Genomic DNA, 15,834 nt, shown 5'->3' with positions numbered 1-15,834 from the left:
ATGTCTTCCTCGGATCCTGACCTGTCCCGGATCCTGCCCCGCGTGCTCATCGTCTCCCGCCGCACCGTCCGCAAGAACAAGTTCGTCGACTTCGTCGGCGAGTACCACCTGGACCTCATCGTGGGCTACGGGGCGGTGCCGGTGATCGTGCCGCGGGTGGCCGGCGTGCACGCCATGCTCGACTCCTTCGAGCCCATCCACGGCGTGCTCCTCTGCGAGGGCGAGGACATCGACCCCTCCCTCTACGACGCCGGCGCCGACAATGACGAGGACGGCCTCACGCCGGAGCAGCTGGAGGCCGTGCGCCGGCTCCACCCGAGCGACGCCGCCGTCGACCACGAGAAGGACTCCATCGAGCTCCTCCTCGCGCGCCGCTGCCTCGAGCGCGGCATCCCGTTCCTCGGCATCTGCCGCGGCTCGCAGGTGCTCAACGTCGCCTGCGGCGGCACCCTCTACCAGGACGTCGACCAGGAGCTCGCTTCCCGTGCCTCCGAAACCGCCGTGTGTCACATGGACTATGCCGACTACGACGGGCACCGGCACCCGGTGCGCGTCCTCCCCGGCACGCCGCTCCACCACTGGTTCGCAGAGTCGCTCGACGGCGATGAGATCATGGTGAACAGCTACCACCACCAGGGCGTGCGGCGGCTGGCAGAGCGGTTCGTGCCGATGGCGTTCGCGCCGGACGGGCTGGTGGAGGGGTTCTACGACCCGGACGCGTACAGCCCAGCCGAGGGCAGGGTTCATCGTGGGGCTACAGTTCCACCCGGAGCGCATGCGTAAGACCGGCTCCGACGAGTTCGACTACCCTGGCTGCGCCAAGGCCTACCGGGAGTTCATCCACGCCGTGGTCGCCTACGAGGCCAAACTCGCCACCGTGCCCGTGAGGGGCCGGTGGGCGGCGACGATGCCGAAGCTGAGCCACGGCATGGAGAAGCAGCGCAAGGTGCTCGTCCGGAGCTTCTCGCTGGCCAAGAACATGTACTTGGGCGGCGGCGACACGCAGACGCCGGCGGCTGAGGCGGAGCGGCGGGACCTAGACGCTGGCGCTGAGTTCCTGGAGACGGCGGCGCTGACCTCGCAGCAGGAGAAGCGGCTGAAGCAGATGGGCGCGACGGTGCGGAACGCGTCCGGGTACCTTAACAGCACGCTGAAGGTGAGCGAGGACCGGGAGGCGGCGGCCAGAGCGCTCATGGCCAAGATGTCGGCCGCGCAGCTGTCCAGCCTCGCTGCATTCTACCGCGCCATGGGAGCCATCTGCGCCGACCTGCTTGACGCCAAGCTCCAGCCAACGTCTCCGACTCTGCACGAGTGATGACTGAAAACCCAACGACTTCGAGTGCGAAGTTGAAATGGGATAGTACAACTGAATTAGTTTGTGATGTGGATGTGTAGCTGAACGCTCCCATGCTCATCTAAGGTGTAGAGTGAGAGAGGGGAGTTAGCATGGACGACGATGAGCAGCGGCCAGAGCAGGGAAGACAGAGTTGATTAGCGCAAACTCGAGTATCCCAAGTAGATTCCTTGAGAGCAAACGAAGAGCACGACGAGGTGGAGCTCCTAGACATCTCAATGGAGCTAGGCCACCATGGGTGGGATCAATGTGTGCCCGTGACGGCCTCCACGACGTTGCCTGTGCCAATCTTGCCCTACGATGACACCCTTGATGACACGCTTGGTGTCGCGGATGCAGGCCACGCCTCCCTACACGTGGTGTCGGCCATGACACACTCCAGTGCTGTCACGACGCTTGCGTCGGCGTACTGGTGGCCGGCCCAGGCTATTGGATTAGTCAACGTAGGAGGCCATGGTAAAGAGGAAACAAAATGGAGAAAGGAGTAGTACCGGTTGATTGGCTTTGACCGTTATCTAGGGCCACGTCAGTGCTGACAGTGATCCCATCCTATCAGAAAGACCGTTAGCACAAAAAATCCTACCGGCGGTGTTTTTTTGTCATGGTGTCAAAACTGGTGGCAATTTACGAAAACTAAAAAAACAGCTGTTTTTTATGCAAAACCTTGAGTTGTCATAGCTTTTTGCTATTATCTTTAGGAAGAAGATTGGTTCTTATTGACTCAGTCCTAAGTAATATGGTACTGTATATAATATCTTTCTTCCAACAATCGAAAGGTGTCTTAAAATGATTGGATTAGTTCTGATCATGATTCTTTTGGCAAGGTGATAGCGAGAAAAATAAATACTGGTTGCTAAGTGGACTGTGGTTGCCCACCCTAAAGACCAAGGATAACTTGAAATTCATTACCTTCAGGTCAAGAACAGAGCCCTTCTTGGTAAATTGCTTTTCAAGCTTCTCTCTGGAGATGGGTTGTGGCAAACCCTCCTTAGAAGAAAGTATGTTTGCTCACCGACGTTGTCTTAGGTATATTGGAAACTAGGAGATTCCGACTTCTAGGTTGGCCTTTTGGCTCCGAAGAAATTCTTTTTCCCATATATATGGTTCTATCTCAATTACAGATGGCTCGGAAATTAGGCTCCGAGGGGGGGGGGATGCCTTGGTAACGCCACACTCCGGGAACAATATCCGGCCTTGTACAACATTGTGCGTCACAAAAGCGACACCCTCGCTAAGGTGTTGGAAACTTCAACTCTAAATGTTTTGTTCAGAAGAGATCTCATTGGCACTAGGCTAGCATCTGAGAATTCTTTGCTACAACGTCTAGCTTTGGTTCATTTGGCGCAAGGATCTGATGAATTTCGAAATCTACATGAGGAAATCTACATGAGACCAGAACATTCTCAGTGGACTTTATGTACAAGGCTCTAATCCAAACGGAGGTGACGAGTTGATAATAATAAGAAAATTTGGAAGATGGAAAACCCGCTCAAAACTAAAATTTTCGTTTGGTATCTTCGTCGAGGTGTAATTTTTACCAGAGATAATCTTGCAAAACACAATTGGCATGGATGTAAAACATGTGTCTTATGCAATGGTAAGGAAATCGATAATCGTTAAGCTGCTCGGTCGGCTTGGAAGTAGCGATTAATCGGAATTCATATGATTAACCGATTTAATCGGTCAGCTATTAATCGGTGTAACCTACACAAATTAGCACGTAAAAAACAGTTTATATAATAAAAATAATGGTATATGAGCCTCTATATGTCTGGCCCTACTTCTCTAGAGCCTAAAATCTCGGAAAAACATGTATGCTTCTCCTCCGTGACCTAATCTTCAAAGTCAGGAGAGAATCAGGATCCACTAGTCGAAGCCGCGTTCCTTCCTTCCACTTCTTATCCTCTCACCTCTAAAGTTTATCTTCTCCCACCACCTACCTAGCTAGGGTACGACCTCTCTTACACCTCAACCACCTAACCTATCGAAGGTGCCCTTGAGCTCCTACACGAGCTACACAAGGTGGTCGAGCTCCTGTATCTAGGCAACTGAGAGTAACTGGTCTGGGAGGGCAAGGAACTAGTTGGCGACAGCGAAATTCGAGCTGTTGGAGGCTGCAATCAAACGGGAGCTTTGCAAAACCTACTTTATTGGGAGGGGTAGCGCTTGTACTAGCTATGTGCATTGAAAAATTTATAACTTTTTTGACCAAGTGCAGTAGTTAATCGGCAACATACCTAGTAATCGGACTTTTGGTACGATTAATCGGGCTAAAGGATTAACACAAGAGATTAATGGTAATCAAAACGGTCATGCCCCTAGTAGCGATTAATCGGCCTAGTAATCGTTGAATCGGCCTAGTTTTTGAACAGTGGTCTTATGTCATCAAGACAAGACTATACAACACTTACACTTTCAGTGCAAATTTGCTATATCTATATGGTCAACCATCCAGATAGGTGGTTCTACCCTGTACCCACCATAAAGTGTTGCAAATATTTTCTGCAATTGACTCAATGGTGTGGACCCTAGGTTCAAGCTACTTATTAGGGTGGGAGCGATTGTCATTATTTGGTCGTTGTGGCTATGTACAAATGACAATGTTTTTAATGATAAAAATGTTTTCCTTATGCAGGTCATCTACCGGCACAACTACGCTCCATTTGTGGTCGTCTCTACAGCGGGCAAAGCACTGCAACCTATCTATGGATGTATCTTCACGGTTGGAGGATATGACGAGGAATATTTTTACGCTACATAGATGTCAATGTAGTCTACGGATTGGTCCTTCATCCCCATAGGCATGCTCAAAGTTTCTATTATGGTTGCTTGTTGAGAGCCTGCTTTTTTTTTTTGTAACTCTTGGATTGGAACGGCCGTGTCTATCTCAGTTATGTAGAGGCCTCGTGTAATGCTTAAACCTTTTAAATAACAAATCACGCTTTATCGAAAATAATCCTAATATGCCACCATTTGCTGCAAAATCCAATATTTGGGGGACGACACCAACAGGCGCTGTATCCAGCGCTGTATCCCAAAAAGCGACTAGTTTAGCGCGCGAGCGGCGAAAATTGTTGCTCCAACGAGATCTTGTAACCGGTGCTTGTAAAGTAGAGCGCGGTGTAAAAGCGCTATCTGGTGCACTATATTTAGGGCGCCGGATAGAGCGCGCTGTACAAATCTCGCGCAGAAACAACTACCCAGTTTTACAGCTCCAAAATTTAGAGCTTCTGCCGAAGGAGAATATGGCCTCGCGCGCGAAACACGTATAGAGCGTGCTGCAAAGTGCTTTTACAGCGCCAAAATTTAGCGCGGCTGTTGGAGATAGAGCCTTATTGCAGTTGGCCCCTTTGACCTCCGGGCTCCGGCGCTTGCACGCGGCGCCTAGACGGTGTGGTACACAGCCAACACAAACGTCGTCGTAGGTAATGACGTCCGCCCAAGTTTCCTCCTCCTCCTCCTGCGCATGGTAATACGCTTCAGTTTTGGTACTAAATCATTCTCAGTCGATTTCGTGATAAGATCGATACATCATCCAGACATTCAGCTAGGCTAGCTCTCGATGTCCTTCTATAAATACCTCGATCCAGATACAACCTCCCCACAAATCCAAAAACACCCACCGCCATTGATCTCCAATCTCAAGACCTCTTTGGCTGATCACATCTGATCGCTGTTTACGAGGCAGGCAACAGCTAGCTAGCTCGCTCGCCGGCCATGTCTTCCTCGGATCCTGACCTGTCCCGGATCCTGCCCCGCGTGCTCATCGTCTCCCGCCGCACCGTCCGCAAGAACAAGTTCGTCGACTTCGTCGGCGAGTACCACCTGGACCTCATCGTGGGCTACGGGGCGGTGCCGGTGATCGTGCCGCGGGTGGCCGGCGTGCACGCCATGCTCGACTCCTTCGAGCCCATCCACGGCGTGCTCCTCTGCGAGGGCGAGGACATCGACCCCTCCCTCTACGACGCCGGCGCCGACAATGACGAGGACGGCCTCACGCCGGAGCAGCTGGAGGCCGTGCGCCGGCTCCACCCGAGCGACGCCGCCGTCGACCACGAGAAGGACTCCATCGAGCTCCTCCTCGCGCGCCGCTGCCTCGAGCGCGGCATCCCGTTCCTCGGCATCTGCCGCGGCTCGCAGGTGCTCAACGTCGCCTGCGGCGGCACCTCTACCAGGACGTCGACCAGGAGCTCGCTTCCCGTGCCTCCGACACCGCCGTGTGTCACATGGACTATGCCGACTACGACGGGCACCGGCACCCGGTGCGCGTCCTCCCCGGCACGCCGCTGCGCGAGTGGTTCGCGGAGTCACTCGGCGGCGAAGAGCGCGACGAGATCATGGTGAACAGCTACCACCACCAGGGCGTGCGGCGGCTGGCCAAGCGGTTCGTTCCGATGGCGTTCGCGCCGGACGGGCTGGTGGAGGGGTTCTACGACCCGGACGTGTACAACCCCGGCGAGGGCAAGTTCATCATGGGGCTCCAGTTTCACCCGGAGCGCATGCGCAAGGATGGCTCCGACGAGTTCGATTACCCCGGCTGCGCCAAGGCCTACGAGGAGTTCGTCCGCGCCGTGGTCGCCTACCAGGCCAAACTCGCCGCAGCTGCTTCCGCGCCCGTGCGCGGCCGGTGGGCGGTCACCGCGGCGACGATGCCGAAGCTGAGCCACGCCATGGAGAAGCATCGCAAGGTGCTCGTCCGGAGCTTCTCGCTGGCCAAGAACATGTACTTCGGCGGCGGCGACACGCAGAAGCCGGCGTCTGAGGCGGAGCGGCGGGACCTAGACGCTGGCGCTGAGTTCCTGGAGACGGCGGCGCTGAGCTCGCAGCAGGAGAAGCGGCTGAAGCAGATGGGCGCGACGGTGCGGAACGCGTCCGGGTACCTCAACAGCACGCTGAAGGTGAGCGAGGACCGGGAGGCGGCGGCCAGAGCGCTCATGGCCAAGATGTCGGCCGCGCAGCTGTCCAGCCTCGCTGCATTCTACCGCGCCATGGGAGCCATCTGCGCCGACCTGCTTGACGCCAAGCTCCAGCCAACGTCTCCGACTCTGCACGAGTGATGACTGAAAACCCAACGACTTCGAGTGCGAAGTTGAAACGGGATCGTACTACTGAATTAGTTTGTGATGTTGATGTGTAGCTGGACGACAAGTGTTTGTTTGACTTTTTTTTACATCTCTCCTTATGGGTGTGATTTGTTTTCACTTTACCGAGAATTAACTTAGTTCTCGTTAAAATGATATTTTCGTAAGTCAGTTGCAATCCTATTACAACTCAACTGCATGAAAAACAGTGCAAATCATACGTGTATTTGCTTGGTCTTCCAGCTTGTTGACTACGATGATCACACGAGTGAGAAAATAGTTGCTTGGATCAACATGAGTTTCAATATTGGGAGTATTATTCTCCTAGTTGCACATGAGAAAATATCAAAATCGTTGGATTGCTTCACGATTTGTGTTAGTTATAAGTTGTAACATAAGTTATGGATGCCCTAAACCGTTAGATTACTGCGTGGTTTATGCTTAGTAATGAATTGCAAATAAGATTTGATAATATCGTGAAATTCTCGCTGAACGGAAATTATGTAAGTATGTTCGAGGTGTCATTGTCATTCATACCCATCTTGTAATTCTATATTATAAGAATTTTCATAGAATATATTTTTAAACATCACATATTTTGTAAATCGAAATATTTTCTTATATTTTACCAAACTTTGCAAAATTTGACTTTTACTAAACCCTGAAAGGAGAACTACAAAAAAACGGAGGGAGTAATGCTAGTCACACTTAGTTGGACAAAACAAAAAGAGGTCCTCGATTGTTGGAGACTTTGTTCTTGCATGACAACCAGAAGAGCAAAATAGCAAAGTTCCTGATCATCACATGGAGCCTTGGAGGTGTCAAAGTCAGAGCGGCCGACCGACACGGACTGGGATCTTCCAGTTAGTTGGAACCTGGAGGAAAAGTAGCAGAGAACTGCTAGCAGTACCCAGGCGTGGCGGGCCCACGAGACATGTCACGCATGCATGATGTACAGGTTGCAATTCTGTCTCAGCACTTGTCAAGCCCTCAGATGCAACATTTATATCACCATTGAGTAATAAGATTGCAACATTTATATCACCACTGGAGTATAGATCTGAACGACAGCTTCACTGCAGTGCAACAGTCCGTGCACCTCGACCACATCCAGAAGACATTATTCAGATAGAAGTGCAGCGCAGAGCACCTAAAGAGTGAGAGCAAAATGTCCTTGCAGTTCAGCAAAACTGCATCAGACTTCACCAGAGATGGTACTCTGATGCCGCGCCTACTGCTCGCTAGCTGCTCGATCCTCGCCGTCGTGTCTTTCTGCCGCGGCACACTGGTGGCCGTCGCCGAGAAGCTCTTCAACATAGCAGTGCTCGGGATCGGCATCGGCATTGTCAGTCCGATGATGAACGACGTCCTGGCCACCGCCTCCATCGTTGTCATTTCCTCCTAGGCGTCGCGGCGTTCTGGCCTGGGTGTGGCTTGCTCGAACACCGTTCTTCTATGCTAGTACCACCCAGCAGGAGCAGGGCAGCAGCCTTCTGCCAATAATCGGCCATCACGTTCATTTCTCCGCTTATCCTTTTTATTATGAGATTACCTGGATGCAAAGTGTCTATTGATTCGGGGTAATAGCGCTATGTAGCATATTTTAACAGACTACGCAAAATTTTAGTAATTTCCTCGAGATGACGTTATTTGTAAAATACCATGTTATATCGCAATAAAATATCATAGCATTAGCTCCCTATTTTTCATAGCCTATTGGTATAAGGATTTGAGTTTTCCTCGTTAAAAAAAGGAAATTTATTTTTATTCGCTGTGGTGATGAACATCAATTTGTCGATTCCTCTTCTAAATTGAAAAATAATATCGGTAATAATGATAATTTTTAATAAATAATTTATACCGGAGACGTACAAATTGACGTCAATTTTTAGAGGGCTTGGCAGCAACACTTGTCCAGCAGCCAAATATAGAGATCGTATGTATCAACAAAATTTTGTATTCAGCAGTGACGTACTACATGTGGACGACGATAACTGCAGTGCAACAGCAACTGCACCTCTACACCGAGAAAACATTGTTCAGAGAAGTGCAGAGCACCAACATACTATTATCATCCCTGCCAATTGAGGTTTCGCAGTTTAGATTAAATTTGGTATTGATATGCGTTTTATATGTAGGTTTGCTCATTTTGAAGAAAAAAGTTGTGGGACTTAATTCGAAACCGAGCATAACTGTTTGTTTCACTGTGCTTTAAACTATTATCACAACTACTAAGTAAAATATCGAAAAAAAACTAGTAAGTAAACGGCAATTGATATTTTTTTTAAACGGAGGTAAAAGCTTTGCCTCATCTATTAATTAAAAAAATCCAGTTTTTAGGAGAAAATTGGGCGAAAACCTACAACAACATGAACAAGCCACACCAATAGAAGCAACCTCTAAACCAACTAGAACCGACAAATCAAAGAGCACAACATAGCAAAGAAGACCCACTAAAAGGACATAACAACCCAAAATGAGTCCAACAATTAATCAGCTGCTGAAACTTTGCTTGTTACGGCTCTCTTCCTTCCTTTGCTCTTGATAGTTACCTTCCTGAGAGATTTCTTCACCTTTCTGATCATATCCTCTGAGGTCTTTCCCGTCAAGACGCAGGAAATGTCCTTGCCATATCCAGGGCTAGCCGCCTCCAAACTAGCGAGCAAGCCGCAAACTCTTTAGCAAAAGGTGAGGGACTGGCAAGGATCCGACTATGGTGGCGAGGGTGTCGTGGCCACCTCCAAGGACTCAAAAGAGAACAACACCAATGGAAGCACTGCAGGAAAATCCCCACGCAACACAAGTCGCTCTGGCGCGTGATCTGCAACACCGGTGCCAAGATCTCAACTATGCCCTCGCTCTCAGAGGAAACTGACACAGCATGCTGCGGCGACTGGCAGGGACTGACACGAGGAGAGAAACAACTGTAGAGATGTTCTTCCTCAACCACAGATGACTTCTCCTCAACGGAGTCAAGTGGAAGTGAAGACTGCACGGTGGCGAGCTCCTCGCCACTAGAAGGACATGCCTCCGTCGGCTCCAAAGAATCACCCACGTGTTGCAACGACAACTTGGGACTTGACACCTCCTCATGTAGGGGGCAACATGCCTCCTCGACGCGCATAGCAAGCAACTGATTGAGCTCCATGCGCATCAAAGCAAACTGGCACTGAAAGCGGGAGACCAAACTGGCGTTGACAATTGAGCTGCTCGCAACACCTTGGGGAAGGCCTTCGCAGCGATGTTGTAGGCGACGACATGTGGCACACGACCTCAACCCAACTCTGGGACGCCGAGGAACGACAAGGCTGAGCGAGCGGAGAGCGGCTCCGCTGGCAAGGAGCACGTGCATCCGGTGAACGAGCACGAGTGTCCGGAGAGCGGGACGAGAGGCGGGAAAGTGCGCACGGCAAAAACGCTCGCCATGACCGGACGACGACACCGGATTCACCTGGAGGGCGCATTGCATGTGTTGACTTGGTGGTCACACTCGAGGCACCGAAAGCATCTCCCACGAGCCCAATGCTTGAAAGCGAGACTATGCTCGAGGCCTTCCTTCCAAAGCAAAGACGACAATGACTCGTGGCTAGGGCGGCCACCCTGACCCACGTGTACCAGTCTTCCTTGTCTCCAAGAGCACCAACAACAGCAGTGAGGCTAGCGTGGGCTCCACTGGTGCCTGATCATCATTGCGCACATCAGCGATGATGCAGGCCGAGCCGAGAACATCATCTTTGGTGGAGGCCAACGGCGACCACGAAGCCAACTCTTCATTGTCGCCGTCCTCGTCGGAGCCCAAAGAAGCAACTGAACTCAAGCTCAGGACCGGCAGTACATCGATGGCAGGTAGGGGAACCTTGATAGGGGCACCCGAGGAAAGCGGCATTAGTGACAAGGACCCGAGACCCTCGACCAAGACGGCAGGGTCGCAAAGCAGCCCGTCCGAAGGGCGACGACATGTTGAAGGAGCGGCTACCTTCACAGGTCCAGCAGGGGCCACCGACGCTGCCATGTCCGCTGAGACAGAAGACTGCGCCGAGGGACAAGTGGCAGAGCCACTAGGAGCCAAGGGTAGAGTGGTTGTCACCGGCCAAGAACATATGTGCATACGTACAAAAATTTCAGCACCACCATATGAGAGTAGGGGGTGCTTGAGGAAAAATTACTTGTAGACACCTCATAGAATCTAGAATCTTTTTGTTTCCTTGCACTTAACACTAACACACATAACCTAATACACTCAATAAAGACCCATATATAACTAATGCTAATTTGGATAAAGGACATATAAAATCACCACAACGCATTAATAAGATTGAAATCCCTTTTAGATTAACATGTTTTTTTGTATAATTAAAATTAAGGTGAAATCCAGTGTAATAAAGAGTTTTATCAAACATCCCAAACTAAATAATCAAATTCTTCAACTTAGCACAAGAATTGTATTTACAATAATTAATACTGGAAGTATAGGACAAATATATATCTTAACATTGAAACTATATATAAAAATGTGATTTCACTATTAACTCGGTATTTATATGTTTCCTAATATATATATATATATATATATATTAACTTGGTGAAAAAAATGCCAGTGAGCATGTAGTTTGCACTATATATCTGAAATACATGCATATGTATACGTAAAAAAGTAAGTCTACGTAAAAAAATGTACATACTGCCTAAAAAGTATTATATATACTACCAAAATAGTCTTATATACTTCGTACTACGTACATAATCTCCGGTATGATAGATACTCTATAGACTATGAGAAACACGCGCGGGTGTAACTACACCCGGGTGTAGTATGAATATGTCCTATATATATAAGAATGTTAATTCATTGTTGAATCTATTTTATACGTGAAATAAGTAACTTGGTATGTAGGAGTAAGTTTATATCAATACGAAAACATACATTTATTAATATGATTAAATATAATAAAATAAAAAAGTTAAGTATAAATGAACAAGAAACATTGGTTATAACCCGCTCGGGGTGTACAAATTGAATGGTAAAATTCTTAAAATATTCATTGTTAAACTACAATAAACAAAGTCTGATTAAATCATGCTAGATAGCCATGTTTGAGGGTCACATGTCTACTTTGATTAGCCATGTTTGAGGGTCTCATGTGTACTTTGATACAAAACACAATTCTCTACGCCTCCATTTATCTCAATCAGAAAAATTGTATGTTCCCCTCATGATCTTTGGAGCAGTCCGATGATTCAATATTTATAAAAGAGAATTATTTTCAACAATATTGTGTCTACAACGAGGCAGAGTGGTAATTAACGCTGATACTTTTTTTCGTAGGATTATGATTTATTTCACCATGATTAAGTCTGGGAAAATTTTATTATTACATAAAAAAATTAGAGCATTTCTATATTGTATCAATAGTCTTATGATCAATTATAATTAATAATAATATTTTGTATTCCCTTTATATTTTTGTTAATGATCAAGGTGGTATGAACGTTTGGCACCTTGCAGAAGTACACATATACTCTCCGGTGGAAGTTCGGTAAAAAAATTTTTTTTCACATTCAATTAACACGAAAAACAATTCACATGTAGAGATGAACTGCACTACAAGCGAAAGCCGGAAGCACGTGCTACACTTTTGAGTCCCCGTCTTTTTTTTATAGGATAACAATGTTTATTTCTTGGGATACAGTTTACTGCACCATTTCGATACAACAACAGTGCCAGACAAAGTGGCCTTCATGTTTCTATCTACAGCCTGATCAAATACGCTAGACCTCACTGGACTTATAACAGCACATAAATGGAACTTTTGAAGCTATCAATTTATCTTACAAGAGTGTGATTTCAGCTCCAGACTTTAGTCGTCCAATGTGATAACATAACTTTACGAAGTTCTGGGAGAACGGCATTCCTTGACCATCTTCATTTCTGAAAAAAAAAATTATATACTTCAATAAGTTCCATATATATATTCGCAACTCTCGCACCTATTTCGTTATACAAAGTCGTTGTTGTCAGATCATAATTAGGTTGGCAAAAGTATTTGCAATCCCATTTATTAAATAGAACAGTTGATTGCTAAAAGACGTATAACCCATTTACTGGAGATGTCAGATTGATTTGAGCAAACATGTGTGAGCTGTGACATACCCATCCATTATTGTTGTCCAAGTGAAGAAAGCCACCATGGCCGCGAGCATTGGTAAATTTGTAGAGAGGTCCAGAAGCTGATGAAAGAAATATATGCAAGTCAAGAAGTAGAAGATAGATACTAGAGAAAGTAATCTGATTTACTTTGAAGATCCACAGTGTGGAAGGAAGAGAATCCTAGATTTTGAAACAGACATAAGGATTAAGCAGTATTCTGGTTCAAAACATCAGATCACATGCATTGGAAACGATGTGTAATAATTCAACATAGGAAAGACAAGGAAGAACATAATGTTCACAATATGAAGGTTTTCTAAAACGTAATCTTGGGCAGAACATATGTCGCATTTAATAAAAAACAAAACCGAAATAACAACTACATCTTCGAATAAAGTAACATCTTTACAAAAGGAAAGTCGCATTTAATAAAAAACAAAACCGAAATAATAACTTCATCTTTGAATAAAGTAACATCTTTACAAAAGGAAATTACACCTTTACATGATTTTACCTTCATAGCCACCGTAGACTGGATCTTCAGACAATAAAAGAGGTGTGTCCAGGTCAATAAAACTGCATCCAAAACATGGGAATAACCATTTTAGCACCCGATTTGACAGATACTAACTCTAAAACATTGCACCATCATTTCCAGTTTGGAATTCCTAGTGACATACCCTTTAGTTACGAAAACAAAAAAAAGAATTCATATTTTTCACCAGTAACCTCTTTTTGCAGAGAAAATTTCACAACGAACCAACCTGAAACAACCAAGCCCAGCAGCTAGATGACCAGCAAAGCCCATGGCAATCCTTGTCTCGACCATGCCGCCAATCATAAGCGCGATACCAGCTTTTCTTGCAGCATCAATCACTTCGAGGGCTCCAAGAACCCCCATCTTTGCCAGTTTGATGTTGATAACATGAGCAAGATTTCCATGTATTATTTTCTGAGCATCAAGCAAACTCCGACAGCTCTCATCAGCAGCAACAGCAACTCTGTATCTCTCCATTGCAGCGACGCTAACATCGCGGAGGCCTTCCCAATCATCTCTATGAACTGGTTGCTCAAACAGTACAGGAGTCACTCCCATTTCTGATAAGACAGTGACGACAAAAACTGAGTCGAAGCAGCAGCAGCTAAAGTTGAAATTAGAGAAAAAGGCTGAACATACTGGGGAAAGATTAAAACTGAAAGCTTTTACAGTAATAATATCAAATTTGAACAAGTACAAACCGTTTAGTCTGTCAAGAACTTCGATCGCTTGCTTTGCAGTGTACCCTTCATTTGCATCCAAGATAAACGAGCAGTCTGGATGGACGAGCCGTATAGCCTTTAGAACTTCCATGTCCGAGTTCAGGTTTTTCCCCACTTTGAGCTTCAAAGTCTGAAACCCTTGTCCCCGATATTTCGCAGCCAATTGAGCGGCTTCATTTGGAGTCACGATTGGAATCTAAATTCAGAGATAGTAGATGAAGTTTAGCGACTCTGATAATGCAACCGTCAACATGCTTGGCTCACTGCAGTGAACAGAATAGTTAGATAATCATACCGTGATGTCCGTGGTGACGCTGTTTGATGCTCCACCGAATAATCTCCAGAGAGGTATGCGGATGCTGTTGGCAACTGCGTCAATGACTGCCATCTCCACTCCTGCTCTGGCCTTCGTTGGAGAAAAGTAGAGGTAAATAAGCATCAGAATCAGAGGATGATTTGTTTTTGTGTCCAAGCAGTTTAGTAAATGAACATACTGGATCAACATTTCGTGTTCAGATTTTGCCTTTGCAGCTGTCTTGTGAAATTATGAAGGCTGCACTGGACAAATTGTTAACAGAGTACGGTGTGAATGTCTCACCGATGCGAAGGCGTGTCCGGGGAGTGCGTCGGCGACGTCCCTGAGCACGGCGCCGAGGGGCGCGGCCGGTGCGGCGGCGAGCAGCGCGCAGGCGCGGGCGACGGCGGCGAGCGCGGCGGGCTGGTCCTCGGCGGTGACGGAGGGCAGGACGGGGGCTTCGCCCCACCCCACGGCGCCGCTGGAGAGCTCGACACGGACGGCTACGTTGGATACAGCCTCGAGGCGCGAGGAGGCGATGGTGAAGGGCGCGGCGAGGGGCACGTCGAGCGGGCGCGCCTCGGCGGCCGCCACGTCCACGGAGAAGGTGTCCTTGAGGGCGTCGAAGCCGAAGGCCTCCGTCGGGGCCGGCGGGGGCGGGGCGGGCGAGGGCGAGATGGCGCGGAGGCGTGTGGCGACGGCGGACTGGCGGCCGGACGGGGAGAGGCGTGGGGTGGGGTTGAGGGTTGGTCGCGGGTGGCTCGGGTTGTGGGAGAAACGCAGGGGAGAGGAGGAGGAGGCGATGGAGGTCTCCATGGTCGGTCGCACTGGGGAGCGGAGCTGGCCGGATGGTCGCCGGAAGTTGGCAAGATTCGCCGGGAGGAGGAAGACGAGCTGAGCCGATCTCTATATAGCACAGCAGTTGGCACTACGTGCACTGACACCGCGGGCCCACGCGCCAGTCGAGCTGCCGAGTGTGCAGTGGCAGCTGAGCACGGAACTGTTGCCGTCCGGGCCGTGGCAGCACGCGGCGGCGGGGCCCGGCGGCAGTGTGCGACGCCGTCGGCGGCCAGCAGGCGGTGGCGTGGAGGACGGGATCGCCGGCTCGCCGCGGCTGGTTGCAGAATGATTCCGTGAGGGAATCCCACATGGTCCCACATGTCGGTGAACGTAGCACCTGCTGACGTGTCGTCGTCGTGGAGCGAAGCGAGCGAGACAACGCTCCTGGCCCGACCGGACGGACCGATCGATGACAGGTGGGCCCATTGTTAGCATCTGTTCATGATCAATGACAGGTGGGCCCGCTGTTAGCATATGTTCATGATCGAGACCTTGCCGTCGGTACCGATTGCTTTTCCGCGATGCCTACTGTGCTTGTGATAGTATAGTTCGAAGCGTGGACGTACTATTCTAGATCTACTCGAGGAGTAGATCTACTGGTTGTCACTCTCAACCGAGTCGATTCTCCACCATCAGCAACCAGTAAACAAATCCGATTGTTTGTTAATCACGCTCGGCTGCCGGCCGTGCGAGCATTATTAGCCAAGAAGATCCGCCTGGCCCTTGCGATCGCCAAGGAGGCGCGCGCTTCGTTTATTTTTCTACTACTCCATTGGTTTACATCAAGTTGATTGATGACAAGCTCAATCGCATGCCACATACTGAATTGACAATGCAACTTAATCAATCGACCGCG

General features: G+C 48.7%; 1 protein-coding gene and 2 pseudogenes across 1 annotated transcript; 2 read left to right on the top strand and 1 right to left on the bottom strand.

The window, feature by feature from the left end:
- LOC124659131 lies at positions 1-1,315 on the top strand (annotated as a pseudogene).
- Positions 1,316-5,071: 3,756 nt separating this feature from the next.
- LOC124658982 lies at positions 5,072-6,549 on the top strand (annotated as a pseudogene).
- Positions 6,550-12,124: 5,575 nt separating this feature from the next.
- LOC124667736 (L-Ala-D/L-amino acid epimerase-like) lies at positions 12,125-14,954 on the bottom strand. Its single transcript, XM_047204990.1, has 7 exons — positions 14,442-14,954; positions 14,139-14,249; positions 13,823-14,039; positions 13,348-13,681; positions 13,098-13,159; positions 12,587-12,663; positions 12,125-12,364 (listed from the first exon to the last, which is right to left on the bottom strand). Exons 1-7 carry the CDS (start codon positions 14,952-14,954, stop codon positions 12,359-12,361), a joined length of 1,320 nt encoding a protein of 439 aa, XP_047060946.1. The 3' UTR covers positions 12,125-12,358.
- Between the last annotated feature and the right edge of the window lie 880 nt (positions 14,955-15,834).

Source organism: Lolium rigidum, chromosome 6 (assembly GCF_022539505.1).
Source record: "Lolium rigidum isolate FL_2022 chromosome 6, APGP_CSIRO_Lrig_0.1, whole genome shotgun sequence".
Taxonomy (NCBI): Eukaryota; Viridiplantae; Streptophyta; class Magnoliopsida; order Poales; family Poaceae; genus Lolium; species Lolium rigidum.
The sequence above is the reverse complement of the archived record's forward strand: the minus strand, read 5'-3'. Positions and strand labels throughout refer to the sequence as shown.